The 27,127-nt window shown below is 35.1% G+C and overlaps 1 protein-coding gene across 26 annotated transcripts in view; it reads left to right on the top strand.

The window, feature by feature from the left end:
* ADGRL3 (adhesion G protein-coupled receptor L3) overlaps window positions 1-27,127 on the top strand; it is a 798,791-nt gene that overhangs the window by 636,510 nt on the left and 135,154 nt on the right. For 15 of the 26 annotated variants that reach the window (XM_073237549.1, XM_073237544.1, XM_073237534.1 and 12 more), the window contains 4 exons: window positions 265-564; window positions 1,975-2,078; window positions 16,145-16,330; window positions 19,334-19,372. In XM_073237549.1, coding sequence (XP_073093650.1) covers window positions 265-564; window positions 1,975-2,078; window positions 16,145-16,330; window positions 19,334-19,372 — 629 coding nt within the window. The remainder of the gene's footprint in view (window positions 1-264; window positions 565-1,974; window positions 2,079-16,144; window positions 16,331-19,333; window positions 19,373-27,127) is intronic. The other 11 variants (XM_073237547.1, XM_073237540.1, XM_073237545.1 and 8 more) reach the window with 3 other exon arrangements.

The raw sequence follows: 27,127 nt of genomic DNA, 5'->3' as shown, positions 1-27,127 counted from the left end.
ATATTAAGAAGCTTACTGAAGGGCTGTGTTGTGCTGTAATTTCTTATTGTGATTTGAGTTGAGTAGAACCATAAACGCTATATTTGGCATTGGTCAAATGGCTTGGCACTCAAGTGTTGGCTTTGGTTCATTGGTATTGGCATATTTTTCCCATGTTTGAGGCTCTTTGAATTATCAGATAAAAATGATTTCTAAGGCATTAGGACATTTTGAAGACCTACCATGAGCAGCGATGTAGGTGTTTCCTTTTGAATTTTATTTCAGAAATCTCTACCACAGGACCCCTTGGCATGGGGAGCACCGCCACCACCACCCTTCGGACCACAGCGTGGGGCCCAGGCAGGAGCACCACCCCGTCTGCTCCGGGAAGAAGAAACCGGAGCACCAGCACCCCTTCTCCAGCTGTCGAGGTACTTGATGACATTACCACGCACCTCCCCTCAGCATCATCCCAAATCCCAGCTCTGGAAGAGAGCTGCGAGGCTGTGGAAGCCCGAGAGATCATGTGGTTTAAGACGCGTCAAGGACAGATAGCAAAGCAGCCGTGCCCTGCGGGAACTATAGGTAAGTCTGTCCTACAGAGCTAAGCTAAAGGGGTTTGGTTACATTAGGTTGCTTTTTTGCTTTTACGGCATTTTCTTCTGTTTTTTCTTGTTACTACATATGTTTGTTACTTCACTTGATTAAATTCTGAACTCAGCTAAATTACCATTTAAAGCAATGTATTTTCAGTTAGAAAAAGCATTCAGAAGAAGTTACAGGTGAGAATTTGGTGGGAATCCATATGAGATCATAGTTTCGCCCATGGAGTGGTCTCGGGGCAGAGCTACAGTTAGGCTGTGAATATCCTGGCTACCCCCAGACAGCCAGCTCTTCTCTGCACTGCCCAGAGAAAATCACCAGATTGCCATGAGCTAGCTCTCATGCTTGTTGTGCTAATTGCAGAAAATAAGGTGGAGGACTTCAATATTAGAAGGTGATGATTGAAACTGCCTAAAATTTAACTAAAGAGAAAGTCTGACTTTTACGAATCACTGGAGCTGTCCTTTTATAGTCAAAGGCTCTCATACTTGTCAGGGATGAGGTCGGGAGGCGCCAGCCTCCCATTCACTCAACAATTGCTAGAGGAAGCAATCCTGCATTGTTTACTAGGGAATAGCTAAAAACTAAACAGCTATTTGCCTCCCTACCCCTCTTTTCTGGGTGATATGATTCATAATATCCCCAAATGGTAACCATGTTATTATTTATAATTTTTAAGCCAGAAATACTCTGATTTTCCTGTTGTATACATTGATCTTTGTAAAACTAATACTTTACACAGTGAATACAATTCACATTATTCTATAAAATGTCTAAATAAAACACATACACAGTAGATGCTACTGTACTAGTATCTTCTCTCATTTCTCATTTCTCTCCTCGGCTTAATGTTCTTCATTAATTTCCCAGCACCCACAGATGATGGACAAGGGTGTTTATGATCTGGCCTGTCTGCTCTTCCAACTCATGAAATAAAATTCCCGTCTAGTACACCTCAGTTCTCAACATGGAGTTTCCCCAAAACAGGGTATTTTTCATCCATCTGAAATTCCCTTTTCCATTGTGTTTTCCTGAAAAACCTACAAACTGAGTTCTTTAAGACTCAAGTGCTACCTCATATCTGAAAACTCATACCAAAGGCCCCTGGGGACAGGTACCACATTCATCTAATTCAGGAAATTATTCTCTAGACCTGGCATAGTTGCCAACAAGCATTTTAAAAATACTGAATGTTTTTGTTTATTGTACTACATTTCTCCAATGGCAGTTGCTTGCCAGACACTGTGCATGATGTTTTAATAGATATCACTACCTCAGCTCAATAATATAAATTTTACCTTTGCTCATATTTAAACACAGCATGAGTATAAAATCACTGAAAGAAAGATGGTTTGAATATTTAAAGCAGAACTATTTCTATCATTATTTTAGGAGTATCAACTTATTTGTGCCTGGCTCCTGATGGAATCTGGGATCCCCAAGGACCAGATCTTAGCAACTGTTCTTCTCCTTGGGTCAACCATATAACACAGAAGGTAAATCTTGTGACTGACAAGGAAGGCTTCACCAAGCCTAGGTCCTCTATTGTTGATTCTAATTGCTACATACAAAATAGTAAAAAATATTTTTAAAATTAATATGAAAAAGTTTTCCCATTTTAATTTAATTTAAGATTTAATGACAACCTCTTAAATGCTATGAACTAATTCTAGAATTTTGTTGTTCTTAAAGGGCAAATCCATGAACCTCATCTAAGCCAGACAGTATTGCTTATAATAATGTTATCATTAATAAAATTTTTATGGTATTGTGAACTACAGATATAAAAGTCCAAGAGGTATTATAAATCAAGCAAAGCAAAAGCTTCTAGCATGCATACATATGGGTTTTCCTGAAGAAATAATAATTACCAGAAGAAGTCTACCTTTGGAATCCTAAGCCATTTGATAAATGTTCTGTAACTTAATCATTTATCAGTGTTAAAAGTATACACATGTATGACAGAATCTTTTTTGTGTGACAGACTCAAATTTGCAGGGCTTACTTGGTTGCAATATGTTGAACATTTTTATTATTAATGCACTGTGGGGCTTTGAATTGATTTCATTACAAACAGAGACCAGATGTGCATTTATGCCAAAAGGGCTATGGGATGAATCCTTCATACAGCAATTTGTGTGGATTTATGCAGTCCTAAAATGAAGAGTCCTTCTATGGCACATTAGCTATGCTGAAGAATTTCTGAAAGAGATTTTCCTGAGAAATATTACAAATGATGGCCTTAGTAAAAGCCTGTCTGTGCCATTTGCTCTTTTCTGTATTTGTTTTTAACCAGGCTGATCTTCAGTAATATACTGTATAATAATCCATAAATATCTACCCAGTAGATCATTTAGCAGATGAGCCGTAACTATCTATTTACCCTAAATCATGGAAGAGCAGTGGTTATATTGACTCTAGTTACCCTCTTACATATGCATCTCCATACTTGTTGCTATTCATAATGATGCTTCTCCAATTTCAGCACTGTTCCTGCCACAGTTTTTATGTCCTTTGATTTTATTACAATGTAGCTCAGACCCCAGGGCAAATAACTCTTGTTGGATATGATCAGATTAAGAGATCAGTAGCACATCTCCTTACATTAGCAACTTTTAAAATATACTCCCTACATACTTAGCCCAAGGGTTAATATTAATTCAGTAATAATTCACCTAGAAAACTAAGCATTTTCATGCTAATTCCTGAATATGGTTGGACTGTTTCATTGCAGAAATTACTGGGTGACTCTAACTGATAATGATGTTTTATTCTTTTCTCTCCTCCACGGACCTGTTAATCTTGTGACAAAAGAGATAATTCTTTGCAAAGACCAGACAGCTGTTGCCCATTTGATTTATAGATGGAGTGTTTTTGTTTTAAATATGTCCCATTCTTCCAGAGCATTTCTGTTCAATGCTGTAGAATCTGTAAAATCATGTAAAATTATAATTATGTTAAGATTATAGAATTTAAGTAATTAGAATCTATCATAATGCCTTAACTTAACTTCTCATAAACTTATAAAATCTTTAAAAATATGACAGGAGTCTTTGGAAGACTCCAAATGGTCTTATATAACTAACCAAAGGTCAAGGTTGGAGCTACTGTTTTAGCTGAATCTACCTTTATCAAGAAATCGTGCTTAGCCACAGCACTGGTTAAACTGGGAATAGATTTCAATTGCCTTGATGTCACACACTTACTTGTTTAGTCTCTCTTCACTTCCGATGCACCCTTTTACCTGGTGCATCCTTCATACCTCCAAATATTTATTCTACTCATTGACTATAGATGGTAGCTGCACAAGTTTCTTGACCACAAAACTCCAATGCTTTTAAATACTCACATTTTAAACCTTCAAGAGAGAATGTATATGCACTGTTCAGAGAGTTATTTTGTCCATATTATCTCTCCCTCCTCCCCAAAACATCTTCCTCCAAATTCATGCCTTTCCTCATTTCCTCCCTCAATACTGCAATCCCAACAACAGATGGAACATTTGAAGAGTGGTATTGGGGAAGCAAAGATGAACTGGAAGGGATTGAGCGGGAACCCAGATGGGGAGCAGTTACCAGCCCAAGGCCTGTGGTCGATGCATCAAAGGAGTGACTACAAATTGGAAGCAAGGAATAGTTGAGAAGAAAGATGACCCTGTAGATAAGAGATATAGCCTGGCCTCAGGCATCTTTTCAGAAGGAGACCAAGGGAAATAAATACCCTGACCTCACTCACCTGTCCAGTCTTCCCATTGGCCAAACCCAAATGGAAGCCAGAGAAGAGGGGCACTCTTCCTAACAGCCATGTCAGTGTACCTCAGAGGGCAGAGAGCAGGATGGAGGAGGATGGCAAGTAGCCTTGGACTAGGAGATGTAAAGTACCTGGTGTAGTTCTCAGTTTTCTACTACCCTTCTCTGACCCCCTCCTCTGTTTCCCATCCACCCTCCTCCCTCCTTTCCGGTGTCCCATCCCCTCTCCTTTGCTCTGACCTCTCTTCTTTTCTCTAGTAGATCTTTTTATGCTATGTTGGAAAGATTAGAGTTAAATAAGCATTTTTAATGTTTGATTACTCCTTCTCCTGCCACTGTAATTCTTGAGACTTTTAAAGTAAAAGAACACATTTTACCCCCAGTGAAAGCATAGATGGAAAATTAAAGGAAAGGGTGATTCTCTCGTTTAAACAGTGAAATCAGTTTCCCCTACCCAAGAATTTATGTGTGAATGTGCCCTGGAGTGTGAGGCAATTACTTTATAGTGCCTCTGAGGAATTCCTGGGCTTTAAAAGAAAGGACACCTTTGGATCACAGTCTGTGCCATGAGGAGCATCATCTCTTCTATGGGGAGATCATTCATTTCATTATCAGTACTATTCACTCCTCAAATGTCACTCACTGGGTGTCTACAGGCTTGGTAACATCGAGTGTACACGAGTCAATGGATCAGGATGCTTACTTTAATTGGGGAAACTGAACTTTATGTTTTCATTTTTGTAAAGAAATGAGTTATGTTTTGTCTCCTGCAGTCAGGCCAGGAGGGAGAAGACAGGCTAGGAATCTTGATGGTTTCTGACTCACAAATGAATTCAAGCCACTTACATACTGGTGAAATCATAGATTAAATTTTGTGTGGTGATGGAGAGTGGGTTACATTTCATTAGAGAAAATATAAGCCTGTATAGTCAGAATATCACAAAGAAATTTATTACAGACTATCCAGAACACTCTCATAATGATGAGATATAATAAAAATAAAATATGTCAGAAAGAGAAAGGCAAAGTTATGCACAAAAAGAACTATACCCCAGCAATAATACAAGGGGTGAACGGGAGCAAGTGAGGAGAGAGAAAAATTGGTAGGAGATTGATGGATGGATGGATAGATAGAAGGATAGGTAGACACAAACATAAATATATGGATGGAAAAAAAATAAGATAAATCTGTCTTCAAATTAATGTTTTAAAAAATATTTTCCGGTTTTTATTGAAAGCCAGCAAATTAGTTCAGAGCTGTGCCTCATCAAACAGATACAGCAAAATTTCCATTTTCTCACCTTTCTTAATAATTACTTACTAAATCACAGCATCTGGCTTCAGCTTGATTTCTTGCTTAGACTCAATTCAAAAAGGGATTTATATTTTCTATTTTGCATACCTATAAAATAGTTTGTTCTACTTTATAAACCCTCCAGTCTTTTCCACTTTAAAATTCTATAATTTCAAACAGCTTTGAATGTCTTCCATATTTATTTACGTGTAAAATGAGAGATGCTCTATACTTCCTTACCCGGTTCAACTATTATATGAAAAAAAATGCCTGGATTGTAACTGGGAAATAGTTTATTTCAAGGTAACCAAAGTGTCTTTTCTTTTGTTTGTACAAAAGCTACTGACAGATTTTGAGATAAGTAGGGTTCTTCCTGCATTTTCTAAAGAAGAATATGAGGATCTGGAAATATTGTTGCTATTTTACCTTATTTTATATTTATAGTTATTTGCCCAGGATTGCTAGATTGAATCCTGTCACCTAGATTTTAATTTCCCCGTTCTTCTTTTTTCTAATTGAACTAAAGTTGACATATATTATTATATTAGATTCAGGAGTATAAGTATAGTGACTCAACATTTGTATACAGTACAAAATGCTCACCATACTAAGTAAAGTTGCCATCTGTCACCATGCAAAGTTATTACAATATTATTGACTATATCCCTATATGGTATGTTATATCCCAGCAACTTATTTCTTTTATAATTGCGAGTTTGTACCTCTTAATTCCTTTCAACTATTTTGCCTGTCCCTCAACCACTACCCCTTCTACAACCACCAGTTTGTTCTCTGTTTTATTTGTTCACTTTTTTCTTTTCAGATTCGACATATAAGTGAAATCATATGATAATTTTCTTTCTCTGACTTATTTCACTCAATACCCTATAGGTCCATCTATGTCATTACACATGGAAAGCTTTCATTCTTTTTTATGACTGAGTAGTATTCCTGTGTGTGTGTGTGTGTTTGTGTGTTTGTGTGTGTGTGTGTGTGTGTGTGTGTGTGTGTGTGTGTGTGTGTGTACCACATCTTCTTTATCCATTCATTCTTCAGTGAACACTTAGGTTGCTTCCGTATCTTGGCTATTGTAAATAATGCTGTGATAAACATAGGTATACCAAAATCTTTTCAAGTGTATGTTTTCATTTCTCCAGGTAAATACCCAGAAGTGGAATTACTGAATCATATGGTTGTTCTACTTTTCATTTTTTGAGGAACCTACACACTGTTTCCATAGTGGCTGCACCAATTTATATTCCACCAACAGTGTACAAGAGTTACATTTTATCCACATTCTTTCCAACACATATTTTTAATTTTTGATACTAGCCATTCTGACTGGTGTGAGGTGCTAACTTATTGTGGTTCTGATTTGCATTTCCCTTTCAATTAGCAATGTTGATCATCTTTTCATGTGTCTGTTGGCCATCTGAATGTCTTCTTTGGAAAATCCCTATTCAGGTCCTCTGCCCATTTTTTAACTGGATTGTTTGTTACTTTCGTGCTGAGTTGTATGAGCTCTTTTTATATTAACCACTTATTAGATACAAAGATAAATGGATGGAAAGGTTATATATCATTTGTAAATATGTTTTCCCATCCAGGATATTGCCTTTTCATTTTGTTGATGGTTTTCTTCACTGTGCAAAAAAGTTTGTTGGTTTGATATAGTCCCATTTGTTGACTTTTGCTTTTGTTGCCCTTTTCTGAGAAAACAGATCCAAAAAATTATGGCTAATTTGGATGTCTAAAAGTTTACTGCCTCTATTTTTTTAAGAGTTATATGGTTTTAGTTCTTACATTTAGGTTTTTAATCCATTTTCAGTTTATTTTTGTATACAACATAAGAAAGTGGACTAGTTTCATTCTTTTGCATAGCTGTCCAGTTTTCCAACAGTCATTTATTGAAAAAGTGATCTTTTTCCCATTTTGTACTGTTGCCTTATTTGTTGTAGACTAATTGACCATATAAATGTGAATATATTTCTGCACTCTTTATTCTGTTTCATTGATGTATGTGTCTGTTTCTGTGCTAATATTATACTGTCTTAAATACTATAGCTTTGTAGTATAGTTTGAAATCTGGGATTGTGATAATTCCAGTTTTGTTTTTTGTTTTTTTCTCAAGATTGCTTTGGCTGTTCAAGGTCATTTGTGTTTCCATAAAAGTTTAGGATTATTTGTTCTAGTTCAGTGAAAAAATAACATTGGTATTTTGATAAGGAAGTCATTGTATTTGTACATAGTTTTGGGTAGTATGGACATTTTAACAGTGTTAATTATTCCAAACTAGGGAATGTATTTTTTCCTTTATGTATGTAATTTTTAAAATTTCTTTCAATATCATATAGTTTTCAAAGTACAGGCATTTTCTTAAGGAGTTTTGCATCCATATTCATCAGGGATATTAGACAGTAATTTTCCTCTTTTTTTTTTGTAATATCTTTGGTTTCAGTATCAGGGTAAGGCTGTCCTCCTAAGATCAATTTGTAAATATTTCTTTATCCAGCTTTTTGGAATAGATTGGGAAGAATAGGTATTGACTCCTCTTGAAACGTTTGGTAGAATTCACCTGTGAGGCCATCTGGTTCTGGTTTTGGACTTTAGTTTGTTGGGAGATTTTTGGTTACTAATTCAGTTTCATTGTAGTAATCAGTCTGTTCAGAGTTTCTATTTCTTCCTGATTCAGTTTTAGAAGAGTGCATGTTTCTGGTAATTTATCCATTTCTTTTTGTTCTCCAACTTGGTGGCGTATATTTTTTGTAATAGTCTCTACTAACCCTTTGTATTTCTGTGGTTTGGGCTGTAACTTCTCTTTCATTTATGTTTTAATTATTTGAAACTTTATTCCTTGATAAGTCTAGCTATAGGATTATCAGTTTTGTTTATCTTTTCAAAGAAATAGCTCTTAAATTCATGATTTTTTCTTCTTCTTTTGCTTTTTGTTTATTTGTTTTTAGTCCTCTATTTGATTTATTTCTTCTCTGATCTTTATCATTTCCTTCCTTTTACCAACTTTTGGCTTTGTTCTTTTTCTGGTTTCCTTATGTGTTAAGTTAGATTGTTTGAATTTTTTCTTTTTCTTGAGGTAGGCCTGTATTGCTATAAATGTCCCTCTTAGAACTACTTTCACTGCATTCCAAAGATTTTGAACCATTGTGTTGTTATTTTCATTTGTCTCACGGTTTGTTTTGTTTTAATTCCCTCTTTTATTTCTTTTTGACCCAATGATTGATGAGTAGTTGATGTTTTGCCTCCACATGTTTATTTTTTTCAGCTTCCCTTGTAGGGACTTCTAGTTTCATACCATTGTGGTTAAATATACTTGATATGATTTCGGTCTTCATAAATTTTTTGAGACTTGTTTTGTGGTCTAACATGGTCTTTCCTGGAGATTGTTCCATGTGTACTTGAAAAGAATCTGTATTCTGCTGTCTTTTCATGCAATGTTCTGTATAGTCTGTTAAGCCCATCTGATCTAATGTGTTGTTCAAAGCTAATATTTCCTTATTAATTTTCTGACTGGGTGGCCTATCCACCAATGTAAGTGAAATGTTAAAGTTTTCTGCTATTATTATGTTATTGTAAATTACTCTCTTTATCTATGTTAATATTTGATTTATATATTTAGGTGTTCCTATGTTGAGAACATAGATACTTACAATTTTTATATTCTCTTGTATTGATTCCTTTAACATTATGTAATGCCCTTCTTTGTCTGTTGTTATAGTCTTTGTTTAAAAGTCTATTTTTTCTGATATAAGTATTGCTACCCCAGCTTTTTTGTTTTCATTTGCTTGAAATATCTTCTTAATTCTCTTCACTTTCAGTCTGTGTGCATCTTTAGGTCTGAAGTGCAACTCTTGTAAGCAGTATATAGATGGGTCTTTCTGTATTCATTTAGTCACCCTAAGTCTTTTGATTAGAGCACTTCATGCATTTACATTTAGAGTAGTATTGGTAGATATGTACTTATTGCCGTTTTGTTCATTGTTTTCTGCTTGTTTTTACAGTTCTCTGTTCCTTTCTTCTCTTGCTCTCTACCCTTTGAAAGAAAGAGGACTTTTTTAGTATTATGTTTGAATTCCTTCCTTTTTTATTTTTTGCTTATCTATTGTAGGTTTTTGTCTGTGATTACCATGAGGTATACATTTGACATCCTATGTATATAACAGTCCATTTTAATTTGATGATGACTTTATTTCACATTCTAAAAGCACTATATTTTTACTCGCCCACTCCCCATTTTATGTATTTGATGTCATATTTTACATTTTTATATGTTGTGCCTCTCTTAACTAATTTTGTAGATATAATTGATTTTACTGCTTTTGTTTTTCAACCTTCACACTAGCTTTATAAGTGATTGATATCTCTCTTTATACCAGTGATTTTTTCTTTTTTTCATAATTTTCTTACTTATAATTATGGCTTTTTCTTTTCCACTTTAAGAAGTCCTATTAACATTTTGTGTAAGGCTGGTTTAGTGTAATGAACTCCTTTAACTTGTGTTTGTCTGGAAAACTCCATATTTCTCCTTTATTTATGAATGATAACTTTGTCGGTATTCTTGGTTGTAGATTTTTTTTCCCTTTCAGCACTTTAAATATATCATGTCACTCCCTTCTGGCCTGCAAAGTTTGTGCTGAGAAATCAGCTGATAGATAGCCTTATGATTTTCCCTTTTTACATAACTACTTGCTTTTCTCTTGCTGCTTTTAAGATTTTCTATCTTTAATTTTTGACATTTAAATCATTGTATATCTTGGTAAGGATCTCCTTAGGATCATCTACTTGAGTTCTTTTGTGTTTCCTGGACCTGGATGCTTGTTTCCTTTCCCAGGTTAAGGAAGTTTTCAGCCAGCATTTCCTCAAGTAAGTTTTCTGTCCCTTTCAATCTGTCTTCTCCTTGTGGGGCCTCTATGATACGCTTAATGTTTTTTAAAGGTCCCTTAACCTATCCTCATTTTCTAAAATTATTTTTTCATTTTGCTCTTCAGCTTAGATAATTTCCACTACCCTGCCTTCCAGAAAGCTGATCAAGTCTTCTAAGTCCACACTAACCTGCTGTTGATTCCCTCTAGTGTATTTTCTACTTCAGTTATTGTGTTCTTCAGCTTTGATAAATTCTGTTTTGTATTTTCTGTCTCTTTCTTTGAAGTTTTCACTAAGTTTATTCACTCTTTTCTCAAGTCTAATAAGCATTTTAGGATTATTACTTTGAATTCTTTTCCAGGTAGATTGCTTATCTCAGTTTCATTTACTTTGTTTTCAGCAGTTTGTATGTTCTTCCATTTGGAACGTATTCCTTTGTCTCCTCATTTTGTCTGACTCTCTGTGTTTGTTTCTGTGTGTTAGGTAGGTCAGCTGTATCCCATGGTCTTAAAGATAATTGCCTTCTATAGAAGGTGTCCTGTGAGGGCCAGTAGTGCACTCGCCTCTGTTCACCAGAACCAGGTGCTTCAGGGGTGTCCTCTAGTGGGCTGTGTGCACCTTCCTGTTGTGACTGGGTAGGGGCTGCTGCAGGCATACTGGGGGGTGGGGATCCCCCCTTTCTATGACAGAAGTCGCATTTGAGAGGTGACAGTCCCAACCTGGGCTGCCCTCCATGTATGGCGCACAGTAGTTAATTTGGGAGGGTGCTGCTCTCAACTGAGATTGCCTACGTGCTCTGTGTGGGCAGGGTCTGCTTTGGGAGAGTGCCTACTAAGGTGAGTGGGTTAGTTAAGTGTGGTCTGCAGGGGAACCCTGGAGTCTGGTGAGCAGTGCTAGCAAGGCAGGCAGAGAGTGTCAGAAATGGCTGCTGTCAGACTGGGTAGACTGAAGGAAGACAAGAAAAATTGTACTCATCAGCACTTCCATTCCTGGAGAAAGTTCCTACATATCCTTGCCGCTCTAGCACACCCTCTAAAATTAATAAGTATCTTTCATGTGCAGCCTAAGTGTTTTTCATACTGTTGCCTTTTTGCTAAGTCTCGCATTTAGTGGTATTGTGTGCAGACCCTTTAAGAGTGGAGCCTTGGCTTCCTATACCCCTCTACCTCTCCTGGTTAAGCCCTCCTGATTTTCAAATCTGATTTAAGCCCTGCTATTTTCAAAGTCAAATGTACTGGGGCTTGTATTCCCAGTGCAGATCCCCAGGGCAGAGGTGGAGGATGGGGGCGTGCACAGTGTGGGACTTGAACCCCTCAGCTCCTCGTGGAGGATCTCGGAGCCTCTGATATCCCTCCCACTTGTGGGTCACTGCACGCAGGTTTTGGTTCCCAGTCATGTCTCTGCCCCTCCTCCTCTTCTCAGTGTTTCCATTTCTTTACATATTTAGCTGTGGAAGAGCTCTTCTGCCAGTCTTCAGATTGTTCTCAGTGTGAGTTGCAATATATGTATCTGTAGCCTTGCTGTGTCCATGGGTGGGAATGAGCTCAGGATATTCCTACTCTACCATCTTCCCCTGAGTCTAGTCCATTATGGCAATTTCCCCATTACTTTAATCTCCATAGATCAAATAGTGAATGAAAATAAATTACATCTTAATTTTATCAGAGATTGGTGGGGTTTCCAAGACTTCAGGCTTATATAACCTACTTTCAGTTGTAAGACAGAGGTATTTAATTGTTTATTTACCTACTTGATGCAAATTTATAGCAAAGTAGGTAGATCTTGCAAAGAAGTGGCAACTATATATTTAAACACTATGAGTATTCATGAATTGTTTTGGCACTTGATTAATGTTTTATGTAAAAAAAATTTCATTAAATGTCAATGATTATTTCAAAGAAAATTGGTTTATTTGTGTCAAAATTTGAAACATAAAGAGTATTCATCTCTGTCATCATCATTATCCTTAACTAAACCTGCAGGGTTTCCCCATCCCTATTCAAATCCTAGATATAATCTGAACACTTCAGTACAGGCATTAATTTACTAATCTTCACAAAACTCATAAGATTTCTCAGTGTAGATGTGCTTATTTCTAAGGAATAATTTTAGAATTTAGTAAAAGAACTATTAGAGGTAGTCATTTTAACGATGTCATGAGCTAGGATATGTGGAATAACTTTATTTTTACCTTGCTTCTTTGCACAGAAGACTTGAGGCAGATTCAATATATCTGTCTATTTTTGTATGGAAATAAAATAATTGTAGTCCATGATAATTGTAAGAGAAATAAACAGGGTGATGAGAAAAATACGAGAGTAGCTTCACCATGCCACTGGAAATAATATTGTCAATGAAGGCCTTGTATGAAACGGCAAACTCTAAACTGATCCACGACTGTTTAAATCACAGTTATGAGATTTAACTGGTTATGAGAGAATCCAGTTAATGATAACCACCGCTGAATTGTGTAAACAAGAAAACTGGGCATGGCTCTTGGTGCCTCATTTCCTTCTCTCACATTCAGACAGTAGGGCCTATTGATGTACTTGTAAATCTCTGCCAGGTCAGGCCCTTTTTCACTTTTCCCCATTACTATTATCCTAACCTACAACAGCTTCTACTGCTGTAGTCTCATAACAGGTCTCCTTCTAATCTCTCCTGAACCCTGTAATCAATTCTCCTGAGTTTGATTTCTAATACAAACCTGATTATACCATTCCTATTTAGTCATGATAGTGCCTTCCCTTGCTTTTCACATAATTCCCAAAATCTTCATCATGACTTCTGAAGGGACACCAATTAATCTGCTCCTTGTTCACCTCCCAGCTGCTAAACCCCAGCTACAGTGCCCTTTGTGCCGTTCTCCTAAGGCTCCATGCCCTTCTCTTCTAAAAGCTTCTCTCTCCGCCTGGAGGCACCCACCCTCATCCCATTCCCAATTCCTTCTTTCCCATTCCATCTCATATTACACATTCTTCCTTAGAGAAACATTTCCTAAATTATCCCTTCAATTCATACACCAGGTTAAAATGTCCTTAAACTGGAAATCTGTATTGGTAACCATTTTATTCATGTTTGTATCCTCAGACTTTAGCACAATGTTATTAGAAGTTTAAATTTTGGTTAATTAACAAATGAATACACAGACTGAATGAATCTTTGGTGAAATTATAGATAGGTTGTTAGATATAAGAGATTTTCATCTTGTTATTTAAAAACTAGATAAACATTTACTGCACTTACACATAATTTATGCCATATAAGTATCAATATTAAAATATGAAGGTAGAAAAATGTTTTTTAAATTTCTGTTATATTTACAGTGCTGTTTTCCCAAACCACAATTATTCTAGACTTCCCTTTTTATACAGCATCCTCCTGGCTTTCTTCCCACCAATCCCTACCAGTATTCCCTCTTACCTGCTCATCCTTTACTTATCTTTTAGGGCTTCACTTAGTTGTTACCTTCTTTTGCCTCACCACTACATATCCAGATCTTTATTATCACTGTATTATATTTTTATACCTCAAATACATTTCTGTTATTAAAAAATTGTTTTTGTACATTAACATTATCTGCCTTCATACGCTTTGCCAACCCCAATCCCAGCTGGTAGAATGTGAGCTTCCTGACATAAGACCTATATAACATTCATTTTTATTTCCTCAGCAAATAAGTATCCAAATGATTATTGAATTAATGATAGATTTTTACTATGATCTCTTCAGTGTTAAAAGGAAGAGCATCAAATTGAATACTTCTACCAATTTTTATTTTTCTTTAAAAACATACTTTACATATTTTTATTATAAACATTTTTATAATTTATTTGTGCTTCAGCTTTTTTCTATAACTTTCTCATTAGTGAATATTGAGTTCGAGTTCTTTTGCATGATAATTAGATTTATTCTCTTAAATAAACAGTTCTGAATGCTAAAGGGTAGCTAGTATTTTTAATATAATTCACTAGTGATTTTCACTTTTGACTAATTGTTTACAAAACTGAATTGTCTACTGACACATACATAGGCAACATTATCATCTCTTAGGTTGAAAACAGTCATATTTTGACTTATTAGTCATCTACATTTTCCATTTTCCATTACTGCACATAAAGGAAAACTTTAAATTTTTATGTATGGGTATCATACAGCTCTTCTTTTCTACCTTATTATCCCACCCCAATATTATATTAACTAATAATGAGGACTATGCTTGTACAACTACAAAGAAAAAAAAATGGAGTTACAATATGAACATACCAGTGCTATTATTTATTTTTTTCTGTGTTCAATAATCTCCCTTTTAATTATATTCCCTGATAGATGTATTTAAAGTCAACATTTGCATCCTTAGTTTTGAAGATACTGTGTTAATAAAGAAAATGTATTGTCTATTTCAGTAGATCTCAAACTTTTTTCAAAATGGCCCGTTTAAGTGAGTCTAAAGAGTTCAGAGCTCCCATCTACCCTGACACCCTGACATTTTCTCATAGAAAAAGTGTTATATGGTAATAAAGAAATAGAACAAAATAATATAGCAACAACAAAAACAGTTGTAAAATAATTACACAAGAATACAATGGTCAACAAAGTAAATCCATAGTTATTGTACAAATATATTCATTATTGTAAGAATAGTCTAGGTGCTAAACTTCAACAAATGCAATATATTGGGAATGGTATTTTGATTGAAAGAACATCCCTTTGGAAAATTATAGAAATTCCAGCTATCTTCTGCAAAGTTACCTAACAGTTGTAGCAAGTTTTCAGACTTATTGATGGAATACTGCATTTCAATATTTAATAAATACTAGAATCTCATGAATTTAATTAATTAATACTGAATTTTATGAATTGTTGATTGGTTTACTAGATTGCCAGTGAGTAGCCTTAAATTGTATATAAAATTAAAATGTATGGATTATAATCACATTATGTCACTCTGTGACTAACTTAAAGTAATTCCATAACCCACCAGTGGGCCATGAATGCAACATTGATTGACATTGTCACTTACTTATACTTAAACCCTATAATGTATTCCATTCAGTGTTACATTCCATTTGTCTTTGGTTTGGGGGCCTTAACCAAATTTTACAAACTCATTAACTCAGTGCATGTTTCTTTCTATTTTAAGGATTTCTCTAAAGTGCCAATTATATAATAATACTTTAAAATATTCTTCTTGTACAATTAAAAATGGCCAAAAAGGATTTTTTGATTCCCATTTTTCAGTATATATGTAATACATATATATACTGTATTATAAAACTTGGAATTTGGTTGGGGATTCACAACACAAACTCATCGGTGTCCAGTTTAGAAACTCACAGGGAAAAATCATAGGGCAAACTTTAGACTAAACCACCCAAATGGATAATTAAGGTGAGAATAATTTTTAGGAGTAAGATTCCTCAGAGGAGCTTCCGAAAGACATGAATGTGAAATCAGGTATTGTACAGAATGATGGCTTTACAGGAAAACTCAGGAAATGTACTCCACTTGAAGATGGAGTATAACAATGGTGTCTTGGCTCAATTACTATAACTTCTATGCAAAACAGTTATCCACAGAGACCAGTAAAATCACTTACTTAATTTTTTTTTTCCTTTTTATTCTGATTTCAAAATTGCAGTTGAAATCTGGAGAGACAGCTGCCAACATTGCTAGGGAGCTGGCTGAACAAACAAGAAATCATTTGAATGCTGGAGATATCACCTACTCAGTCCGTGCCATGGATCAGCTGGTAGGCCTTCTCGATGTACAGCTCCGCAACCTGACCCCAGGTGGAAAAGACAGCGCTGCACGCAGTTTAAACAAGGTAAGGATCTTTATTATAGACTATATGTATATATAATACATTTAAAGTTGTAGCAGAATCAGTGAGACTTGATGGTTAATTTCTCTCTTTCTATAAAATCAGATCATTTCTACAGAGCATTATTACTAGTTATATTCAGTTCACTTCACTATTTCATTATAATGATGGCCCTATTGGGCTTTTAATCTAAAGAAACAGTGGATGATAATTTCTCCATATATATTTTTAATTTACAGTTCTTTTTTCTGCAGTGTTTACTCTGTTTTTTATCCTAAATTTTGACAGGATTAATTTGAATAATGCAATTTATTTTATTTTTTTCTTTCAATCTTTTATTTAAAATCATTAACAAAAAAGTCTAATAACAGAAATGTCAAAAGTAGCAACAATGAAAAAGGATATTAGCAATTCATTATAGCTATTTTAAAAATGAAATAATTTAACCTAATTAATATTACTTTTTAAAAAAATGGGATAATTAATTAGGTTTTTAGTTCCTTTTTTAAATTTAAATTACCCAGATTTTGCATCACTATCATTAAAACTTATAAGATTTAAATGTATTCCAGCAAATTTGAATTGTAAATAATGAAAATAGTTCATGTTTTGAATTTCAGAGATATACATTATATGTATTTTATTTAGTTATATACAATATATGTATATATATTACATACACAAATATAATCACTTTAAATATTTACTGTATTTAAATAACCTATACACTATAGAAGCACTTCATTTACATAAATATATAAAATATATTTTACATATTTGTAAGGAATATAATATACTTTTGTAATGAAATGTCACATGGTGCATTAAACCTGTAATGAAAAGTTATTAGAATTGATACCATCAAATGAGATGTATTCCCTGAAAGGTATGTATATAGTAGAAGTGATCAGTGATTGAAACCAGATTTTAAGACCTTGAATGCCACTATAACCTTGCTACTTTAAAAGGCAAGAATTTGACAGTGACAGACTTAATATCCTTCATGGAATACAACTAAATGAATATTCCCTTATGGAATGAAAAATAACTTTGCAGACAGTTCTTTTTATGTTAAATTATTTTGTGTCTTATTAGACTAAGAGTCTCACTCATCAAGTTGGAAAACAGTTTTTTAAATAATGGTGGTTCAGCATAGGAATGCCTTATAGTTTATCCGGCAAATACAGTTTTTCCAGCAATTTCATCCTCAGAAACAGATCCGGTTCTATCTACTAGATATGAATTATTATTAAAATTTTACTATTAAGTCTTTTTTTTTCATGCGGAGCATAAAGGAGTTATTTTTGTCACGTATGCCTCTGATAGAATCACAACTAAGCCCCTAATAGAATATAATTCACAGTTGCCTATATAATCCAGGCATGCTGTGATTTTAATGTGTTATTACCCAGGCTGACTGGATGCTATTAATGAATATTGCTGCCAGCTATTGTTATCAAAATGTACTGGAAGTAGTAATTTCTATTAATGTTACATATCCATAACATTACTTGTTATTGCAATACTTTGTATCTTTATTTAAAAATGGTGTTGATGTCTGACAATACCAGGTAAAGCTGGCAATTAATGTCACATTCTAACTGGCTACAGCTAATCAGCTTGCCTACCCTGAATATCAAATAACTACGTAATGGGAAAATTTCCATTTGTGAAGCTTTTTAATGCTCTCTCTTGTTTTCCATTTGGTTCTTTTCAATTGTTTATATAATGTGGTTTGTCATATGTTAATTTGCATGATGGGGTAAAGAGATGGGAGGGCAAAGGTTGTTCACATGCTTGCTGGCTTGCTCTCATTTCCTGTGATTCCCACTGTTGCCTGAAGCAGTTATAACCCATCAGATTTGCAAAGTCAACTTCATACAAATCAATTGTGCTCCACATTGAAATTCTAGAGGGTTTAGAGTCCTGCAAAACCAAGATGTGAGTCAGTGATCCAAATGACAGCGCTGGCAATTTACTTGCACTCATTCCTCACTAATTCTTTAGGGGAGTAACTGCTCTCTGCTCTTTGAAGAATGCATGAATTAAAGCTGGAAGAGAATATCAGCCACACAAAAGGCATCAGAGTAACTGCTTCCTAAACTTGGGTAATTTTCTCCTTCAACAACAAAGGCTACTGAGGGTTAAAATAGGGAAGAGACGGAAAACCGTAATATAATTTATAAAATTTGGCTCTTTTATTTAAACAGGGTAAACAAACTTATTCATTATTTATTTTTTCATCAGGAAAAAATTGCATGGGGCTAAATATAAGTTGCTGTTAAACTTTTGCCCAGAAAAACATCGCTCTGTATGCAAACTAATAAGCAAGCAAACAAAAAGTTTCTTGTCCCCCTAAAATGTGTAAAATTTTGGGTCAAACTATCAAAAGAAATTCTTTGAGAAATAAAAGCAGTGATAAACCAGGAAATTGATCACTCTTTTAACCAGAAATGACTCTTACTACTTGTCCCTTAGGATCAGACAGTCATAATGAATAGGCATTTCTATTTCCCTGATAAACAGAGTTTGTTTGTATGTTTGAACATGTGGTTTGTGGTGCATATTAGCCACCTATATAATCTGCAAATCACAAAAACAATGTACAATCTTTGAAAAATGGGGTTCCAAATTTTTGACATACTTTACTAACTTCATCTGTCTTTATTTGTGGCCCATGAATTAATAACACCTGATGTGAAATGCATCATTTCATGAAAAACACAGTTTTACTAATTTCTACTAAACTTCTTCCAAGATTTCTTTTCATCTTTAACAGCTGCGTACCATCCAGTTTTCACCTGGGTTGTTCTGAGAGGGAGTCAGCTACTATTTTTCAAGCCATTGTTCACATTTTGCTGCTGCTTAGCTTTCATTCTCTTCCGGAAAGTAGTGCACAATAAAATACGGTGTTTGTGTAGATGTGTTCTTTTATTTTCTTGTTTTCTTCTGTCACTAACTTGTTTTTTCTATTCTGTGTTTAATCTGCTGTCTTAATGGATTCAGCTTCAGAAAAGAGAGCGCTCTTGCAGAGCCTATGTCCAGGTACTTTCTGCGTTTTTATACATGTGTTAAGTTGTTGAATTGTCTCTGTTGGTGATGGCATGGATGGGCTTCTGAGAGCAAATGATAATGACCCTGATGAACTAAAGGCATTTCCGGGAGGGCATGAGGGTGGGAGTAGAAAGGCCTATGAAAGGGTATGCGCTAAAAAAAAAATTCGGCAGAAGACAGACAAACAAGGAGGTACAACTTGGGGTGTGAGAATTTGGATCATCGCTGAAAGGTGAGTTGGGCGTACTACATATAAATCTCTGATTTCTTCATAGTGGTGTGTATGAAAACATTTCATTAATACATTGGACCAGCTAATGTTTGAGGAGCAAGTCATTTAGAAATGACAATCAAAGTCATGAGGTCATGAGTAGTCCATGGAATATCATGGTTTTGAACCCAAAATGTTCAACACATGCTGAGACTATTTTCCTGGCCCAAACATTCCTCCCAATGTAAATGTAGTTTTTCTCCAGTTTTCACATGCTGTAATTTGTTTCTAAGCAAGGTAAAAGCCAGTCCTACGTGTATGGGTTTTGTGTGAAAAAGAACCCCAGAACAAGCTTTACAGTTCTTTTGTACAAGGGAAGGGAGGTAGACAGTGTAGGGGCAGAAACATGTTCCCTTCTTCCCTTCTAGGTTCTTTGACTGGCCTAATAACTAAACTGACTTAAAAAAAGATTAACAGAAGAAAGACAAATTTAATTACATATATATGGGAGCCCATGAGGACCTGAGACTCCCAGGCACCTGGGCAGCTGCAGTGTGTGCGCCGCCCCAAGCTGAGCAAGGACGGCCCTGGGCTTCAAACGGGAGGAGAGCAGTGTACAGGGAGACGGGAAGAGCACAAGTTTAGGAATCAGATGTTTGACCTCCTGTGCAGATAATCTTTCAGGAAGAAAAGTTATCTCTGATAATAGCCCTCTTTCTGGGTCAGGCCCCCAATCTAAATTCTTAGGCAGTTATGGGAGAGGTAAAAGTTTTTCTTGAGTCTGCCTGGTCTTGAATTGCTCAAAATAATCCACATGCCAAAGGGCACATTTGGGTGGGTGACTGTGGCTGTGTGTGTGTGTGTGGTGTGGGTGTGGGTGCGGGGGAGATTCTGCTCCTCTTCAGCCGGAAGGTAGGAAAATGGAAAAACATGAAATTATGGGATTGTAAACTTTATTCTTTATGTGAATATATCATGGAATTTTTTTTAAAGGGGCAGCCTGTCTGCATTTAGAAAGAGAGATGCCCTCAAGAACCAAGTTACTGGTTCTCAAATTGGCAGTCCAGAAACTAAACTGCATCCGTTTATTCATAATACAGGTATTTTGTGAGACATTTAAAAGTAATTTAGCATCAAGCAGATATTAGGAAGCTTTTAATTTGCATTTTACTTCATAAAATAATTAATCTTTATATATTAGAAGTTTTCTGGGTTTATTTTTTAAGGTTTTGGGAAAAAATTGTTTTGGGAAATATATATATATATATATATGTATATATATATATACATATATATGATACATAGTTCTTATATATATGTATACATATATATGAGTTTTATAAATATATAAAACGCTTAGTATGTACAATTGAATAGAGAAATTGAAGTATTCTTCAGCAATGAAAGCTGAAGATCATTTATGAACAATAGAATAATTGTTTTGTATTACAATCTATGCTATGCCTTCAATGGGGCCTTGGAAATAATTAGCCTTTCAGTATTTAAATCTTTGAATTGCATGGTCATTCAAACATGAATCTCTGATGGAAAATTAATAGCATAGTTTATTCAGTGGCTGATTTCCTGGTATTATAATTGATTGGCTATGAATAAATGCTTTACCTATTGACTAAACATCTGATAAGACCAAATATAAACAAAATATTGGTAAAGCAGAAATGCTCTGCTCACTGATGGATGGCACTACTTCTGTTTTAGTGTAGATCATTATTCTGTGAAATTCTATAGTGAATAATACTCTAAACTTAAGTTTATTTTACTGTTTTAAAAGTTCTTTTATGTTCCCAATTGTTTCTATGTTCAGAATACATTAGGAAGTATACTGAAAGTGCTTTATGCATTAAATTTGAAAATTGACAATTGTTAAGTCATCATGAAATCTTTAAAACTATGGCCTTTCCATGAGCCCAAAGCAGTGATTCTTCTAGGTTTGATTTTAACCATCTAAATCCACTTAGCTTTTAATTATTTAGAGGTTCAATGATTATTTCATGAATTACCAACATCCATATCTTACTGCTTCTTGCTTCTTACCTTTTGTTTATTTCACTAAAAGAGCACAGTGAAATCTGGCTTGCGAGCTGTCAGCTACGATAACTGATCAATAGGTAAACAATTAAAAGAGGTGACTGCTTTGATTTTCAAAATAATATGTGAATCTCCTAAAACTCATTATGCTTACATCTCAAGAATTTTAACAAAACAAAAAATCTGAGTCAAGTCTATTTTATTTTTTTCTATTTAGTTGTAATTTTAGATTACACTAAAATGCTTGTTGACAACCAAAAGATAGAAATTGACATGAGTCATTATAAAAAATATCATGACCAAGTCTTGGAGATAATACATACCTTCATTTAGTAAGAAAGTGTTAAGGTTTTATGCCAGAGGAAACAAGTAAGGCTTGTGTTACATATGCTTATTAAGTAGCTACTATAATATACTATTGCCAAAAGTGACCCTAGGGACCTGAGATCTGGAGAGAGGAAATGACTGGCTCAAGGTCACACAGTTAGCACTAATGGCACTAATGCTGCTCTTCTGACATGCCTCCAATGCTTCTTCAATACCAACAGGGATTTATTAATATGAATATATACATTAATTAGGCACTAATTTGTGGCCATCATCTTGCAGAGCTTTTTGCATGAATTCTTATTTAATATTCACAACAACCCATGATGTAATTATTGCTATGCTTAACTTTGAGTAGAGAAAATGGGACCCAGGGAGGATTAAATGACCTTTACAAGATCACACACTAATACATGAGGAGGTCCTGAACCCAAAGCTGGGTCCTCCTGATTCGGAAGCTCAAGCTCCCAGTCTGCGAGGTATTGTTACAGAACTGACTTCATTGTTTGGTGTTAGGAGTCAGAATATATCATTTGGTTTATATTTATTGATTTATTGTACTGTATTTCAGAGATGGTATGGAGTAAAACCATTCTTTTGCTATTTCCTTTTTGTATGGACTGAGTTCAAGTGGCTATATGGTAATTATTGTGTAGTGCTGAACTAGGGGCAAATATAAAGATAATTTTCTTTGAGGTTCTTTTGTTTTCTGAGGAGATTTTCATTTAAAAATTTTCATCATGAGAAGAAGAAAACAAGTAGAAAATGTGATGACACTGTGTTAACAAAAGAACTTTCTAACTGTTTTCCTAAGTAACTGCGTCATTTTACATTTACTCCATGGTTCCAGTTAATTCACATCCTTGGCAACATTTACTTTCTGTCTGTTTTTATCTTAGCCATTGTAGCACATGTGAAATGCAGAAGTCCTTAACTCCAGTCATAGAATGGGTGCATGAGAAGCTGTGGGGTATACTCCGTCAGCCAGCACAACAAATCACATGGCCCCAAAGAGAGATCTGTGGTTTGCACAAGAATCTGGAATAGAATAACCTCAAATGGCTTAAGAACAGCTGTCTTCATGTTCTATAAGTGTAACCAGAACTTAGATTCAGATTTTTTCTCATTTTTCAATGCCAAGTTCCCATCTTTTATTTTAATATATGTATGTATATGTATAATTTTTCAATTGAAGTATAGTTGATACACAGTAGTATATTTGCTTTCAAATATAGAACATAGTGATTCGATATTTATCTACATTATTAAATGCTCACTCCAACTAATATAATTCCTATCTATTAATATCTAGGAATATGTTACAGTATTATTGAATATAATATCTATGCTGTACTTTCATCCCCACAACTAATTTATGTTATGATTGAGATTTTGTGCCTTTTTATCCCTTCACCTATTTCGCCAACCACCCCACCCCTTCCTCAAGGTAATCACCAATCACTTTTCAGTGTCTATGGGTCTATTGCTATTTTGTTCATTTTGTTTTGTTTTATTTTTAGATTCCACATATAAGTGAAATCATACATATTTGTCATTCTCCACCTGGCTTATTTCACCTAGCATGGTACTCTCCAATTCCATCCATGTTGGGACAAATAGCAGGATTTCTTTCTTTTTCATAGTTAAATAACATTCCACTGTGTACACTGTGTATATGCACCACCTCTTTTTTATCCACTCATCTACTGATGGGTACTTTGGTTGCTTCCATATCTTGGCTATTGTAAAGAATGTGGAAGTAAACACAGGAGTGCATGTTATATATCTTTTCAAATCAGAGATTTTGTTTTCTTTGGGTAAATCCTAGAAGTGGAATTGGTGAGTCATATGGTATTTCTATTTTTAGTTTTTTGAGGAACATCCATATTGCTTTCCACAGTGACTGCACCGATTTACATTCCCACCAACAGTGTTGGAGGGCTCCCTTTTCTCCACATCCTCACCAACACTTGTTATTCCTTGTCTTCTGGATAGTGGCCATTCTGACTGGTGTGAGGTGATACCTCATTGTGGTTTTAATTTGCATTTCCCTGATGATTAGTGATGTGGGGCTTCTTTTCATGTGCCTGTTGGCCACCTATATATCTTCTTTGGAAAAATGTTCTGTTAAGGTTCTCACCCATTTTTTAATCAGGTAGTTTGCTTTTTGGTCTTTATATGAATGAGTTCTTTATATATTTTGGATGTTAAAACCTTATTATATAAATCATTAATGAATATATTCCTCCATATTGTAAGCTCCCATTTTGCTCTGTTGATGGTGTCTTTTGCTGTCCAGAATTTTTTAGTTTGATGTAGTCACACTTGTTTATGTTTGCTTTTGTTTCCCTTGCCTGGGTAGATGTATCCAGAAAGAAGTTACTCATACTTATGTTCAAGACCCATATTTTAAATAATAATGTTTGTTATCATCACTTTCTTTATTAACAAGAACTATTAAGAACTACTGACATTCATTTTGTATTGTTTTAAAAGCTGGCCATTTTCGTAGTTAAGAAATATATTTTAATTTTTATCACCAGTGTCTTTTCCTCCAAATCTCAGAGGCAGCATATAGTCCCTAGAGAGTCTTCAGTTGACCTTGCTTAATGGGAAATATAAGTACATGTAGTTGATGTCTTTTTGAGTCATTCTTTGGAACCTGCTATTACCTGCATAGTAAGGTTGAGAAATGATGAGAAAAAAATTGGTAGATATATGTAAATTAAACCACACATACACACGAATGCATGCACGCATGCTGATAATCTTTCCTTTCCTTTCCCTTTCCTTCCTTCCTTCCTTCATTCCTTTTTTTCTTATTTTAAAAGGCAAACAGTCTATGTGTTCCTTCAAGCTTATAAAGTATTTGAAGCACACCCTTTTTTCATTTCAATTTGGAACTATAATTCAACTTGGAATTATAATTTTTTTTACTTTAATTATCCACTCAAAATATCTATTCTAGGTACCAGCAGTACAAGATCAATCTTTGTCTTCAACTGGAAAAACATCACATAATAGTTAACTACAAAATGATTGAAGAATTAATAGTTGAGTACATGTGTCCAATAACCTTATCAGCACAGGGAATACAGCAGTGCCCATAACAGGCAAACATCCTGCTCTCTCTCCTAGGATGAAATTTCTAGTGGAAGAATATGAATAATACACTATATGAAATATATGGTATATGATGTGATGACAAATGCTAAGGAGTAACATTCCACTGTGTACACTGTGTATATGCACCACCTCTTTTTTATCCACTCATCTACTGATGGGTACTTTGGTTGCTTCCATATCTTGGCTATTGTAAAATAAATCAATTTATTGTAAAATAAATTTATTGTAAAATAAATCAAGAAATGCATCACTGAGGTGATATTCGAGAAAACTCTGAAGGTGCAGTGAACTATACAGATATGCAGGAAGACAGAAAGTGTCTAGCATCGAGACAGAAAGTTTCTGAGGTGGAAATATGCCTGTGGTGTTCCAGGACCTCACTGCAGGTGAAGCAGAGTGGAAGGCTGGAGGGTGGTAGAGCATGAATCTGCAGATGTCAAGTGGCCAGATCTGATGGACCATCATCGTAAGGACTATAGCTTTTATGCGGAGACATGTGCTAACGACTATAGGTTTCTGAACAGAAGGATGGCATGACCTAATGTGTTTTAAAAGTGAAGAATCGATTATAGCAGGAATATTAAGGGCTGGAAAAGGGTGACCAATTGGTCAATAATGGTTGTCTGGAATGAGAATATGAGTGTGGGATACTGAGCTAATTATTCAGGTTCAGGTTTTTATTTAATTTTATTTTTTAGTGGAACAAGCAGGATTTTTAAGGGATTATTTGCAAAGTATCAAAGAAAGAAGTCAAAATGATAAGTGTTTTATCTGATCAGCTGGAAGGATAAAGACACTATTGAAGATGGTCTGTTTGACCAATTTGGGAGAGGCACAAAAAAAGAATTTCATTTGGGGCTTGTTAACTTTGAGATTCCTGTTAGATATGCAATATATAGATGTTAAATATGCAGCTAGATTGCAAGCTTGAAGGTCAGCAGAGAGGTTAGGCTAGAAATAATCACTTGGTAATGTTTTACTTAAAGTAGCATTTGTAGCCCATATACTAGATGCATTTATCAAAGGAATGAGGGCAGAGAGAGAAAAGAACCTAGGAGTGAGCTCCAGGACCCTGTCCTGGAGAGAGGAAGAAACCAGCAATAAAAACCAAAGAGCAGCCTTCAGGAAGGAGGGGGGTGGCTCCGGAGAATATGGCTACAGGAGTTCTCCCATGGACGCAAATTCTTGCTTCCTAGAGGAGGATGTGTTGTCAAGTGCTTCTGGATCTGCTCAGAAATGCTGACACCGCTTTTCAAAAATAACAGGAATATTAACTTTTGATTAATTAAAAAAATGCCAAAGCCCAGATATCTATCCATATTATTATATGTACTAGCTAAACATTTTTAACTATTCCTTTCATATTTTGTCTTTAATACAGTCTTTCATGAACTGAAGTTGCTACTTGCACCTTTGACAAAGTGCAAATTGAATCATGCCAGTTTCACTAGAGTGCCTTTGACGCAAAAGACAAGAAGGATTCTAACCTCCATTTATACTGCTAGGAAGAAATTAATGAGTATTTTCAAGTTCCTTGTTTGGTCACTTAATTGGCTGTGTGACAAAGAACTCTGTGGTGCATGTCAAACAACTTTCAGAGTCCTCTAATGATTTGTGCTTTGCCTGACTTGTGATACCATTCTGTCTGGCCTGTCAGGCTGGATATCCTTGTTAAAGTGACTAGAATAAATGGGCTAGTGGTGTGCATACAATGTAGTATATTAACTACAGCAACAGGGAGTACCTTCAGCAGCTCTTTCAAGAGATTTCGATGTTTGCCCATAAGCATCAAAGCCAGCCCAAACTTTCATTTAATATAATTAAAAGGACATCTGAAAGTAGTTTGAATCACAGCAGGTTCTTGAGGTTTGGTAACCCTTTGTTAAAACCCTGTGAACTTAATATATTTCACAGCTTGATAAATCTGCTCTTGATTTGTGTCAGTAAGAGAGAAAATATAAATCTGCACCCTACATGTTTCTGGTGCCCTGAAACTACTGCTTAAAGACATTGAGATCAAAGAAAGTGACTTC

This window comes from Manis javanica, chromosome 5, assembly GCF_040802235.1.
Source record: "Manis javanica isolate MJ-LG chromosome 5, MJ_LKY, whole genome shotgun sequence".
Classification (NCBI taxonomy): Eukaryota; Metazoa; Chordata; class Mammalia; order Pholidota; family Manidae; genus Manis; species Manis javanica.
This window is presented reverse-complemented; position numbering and strand designations above follow the sequence as displayed.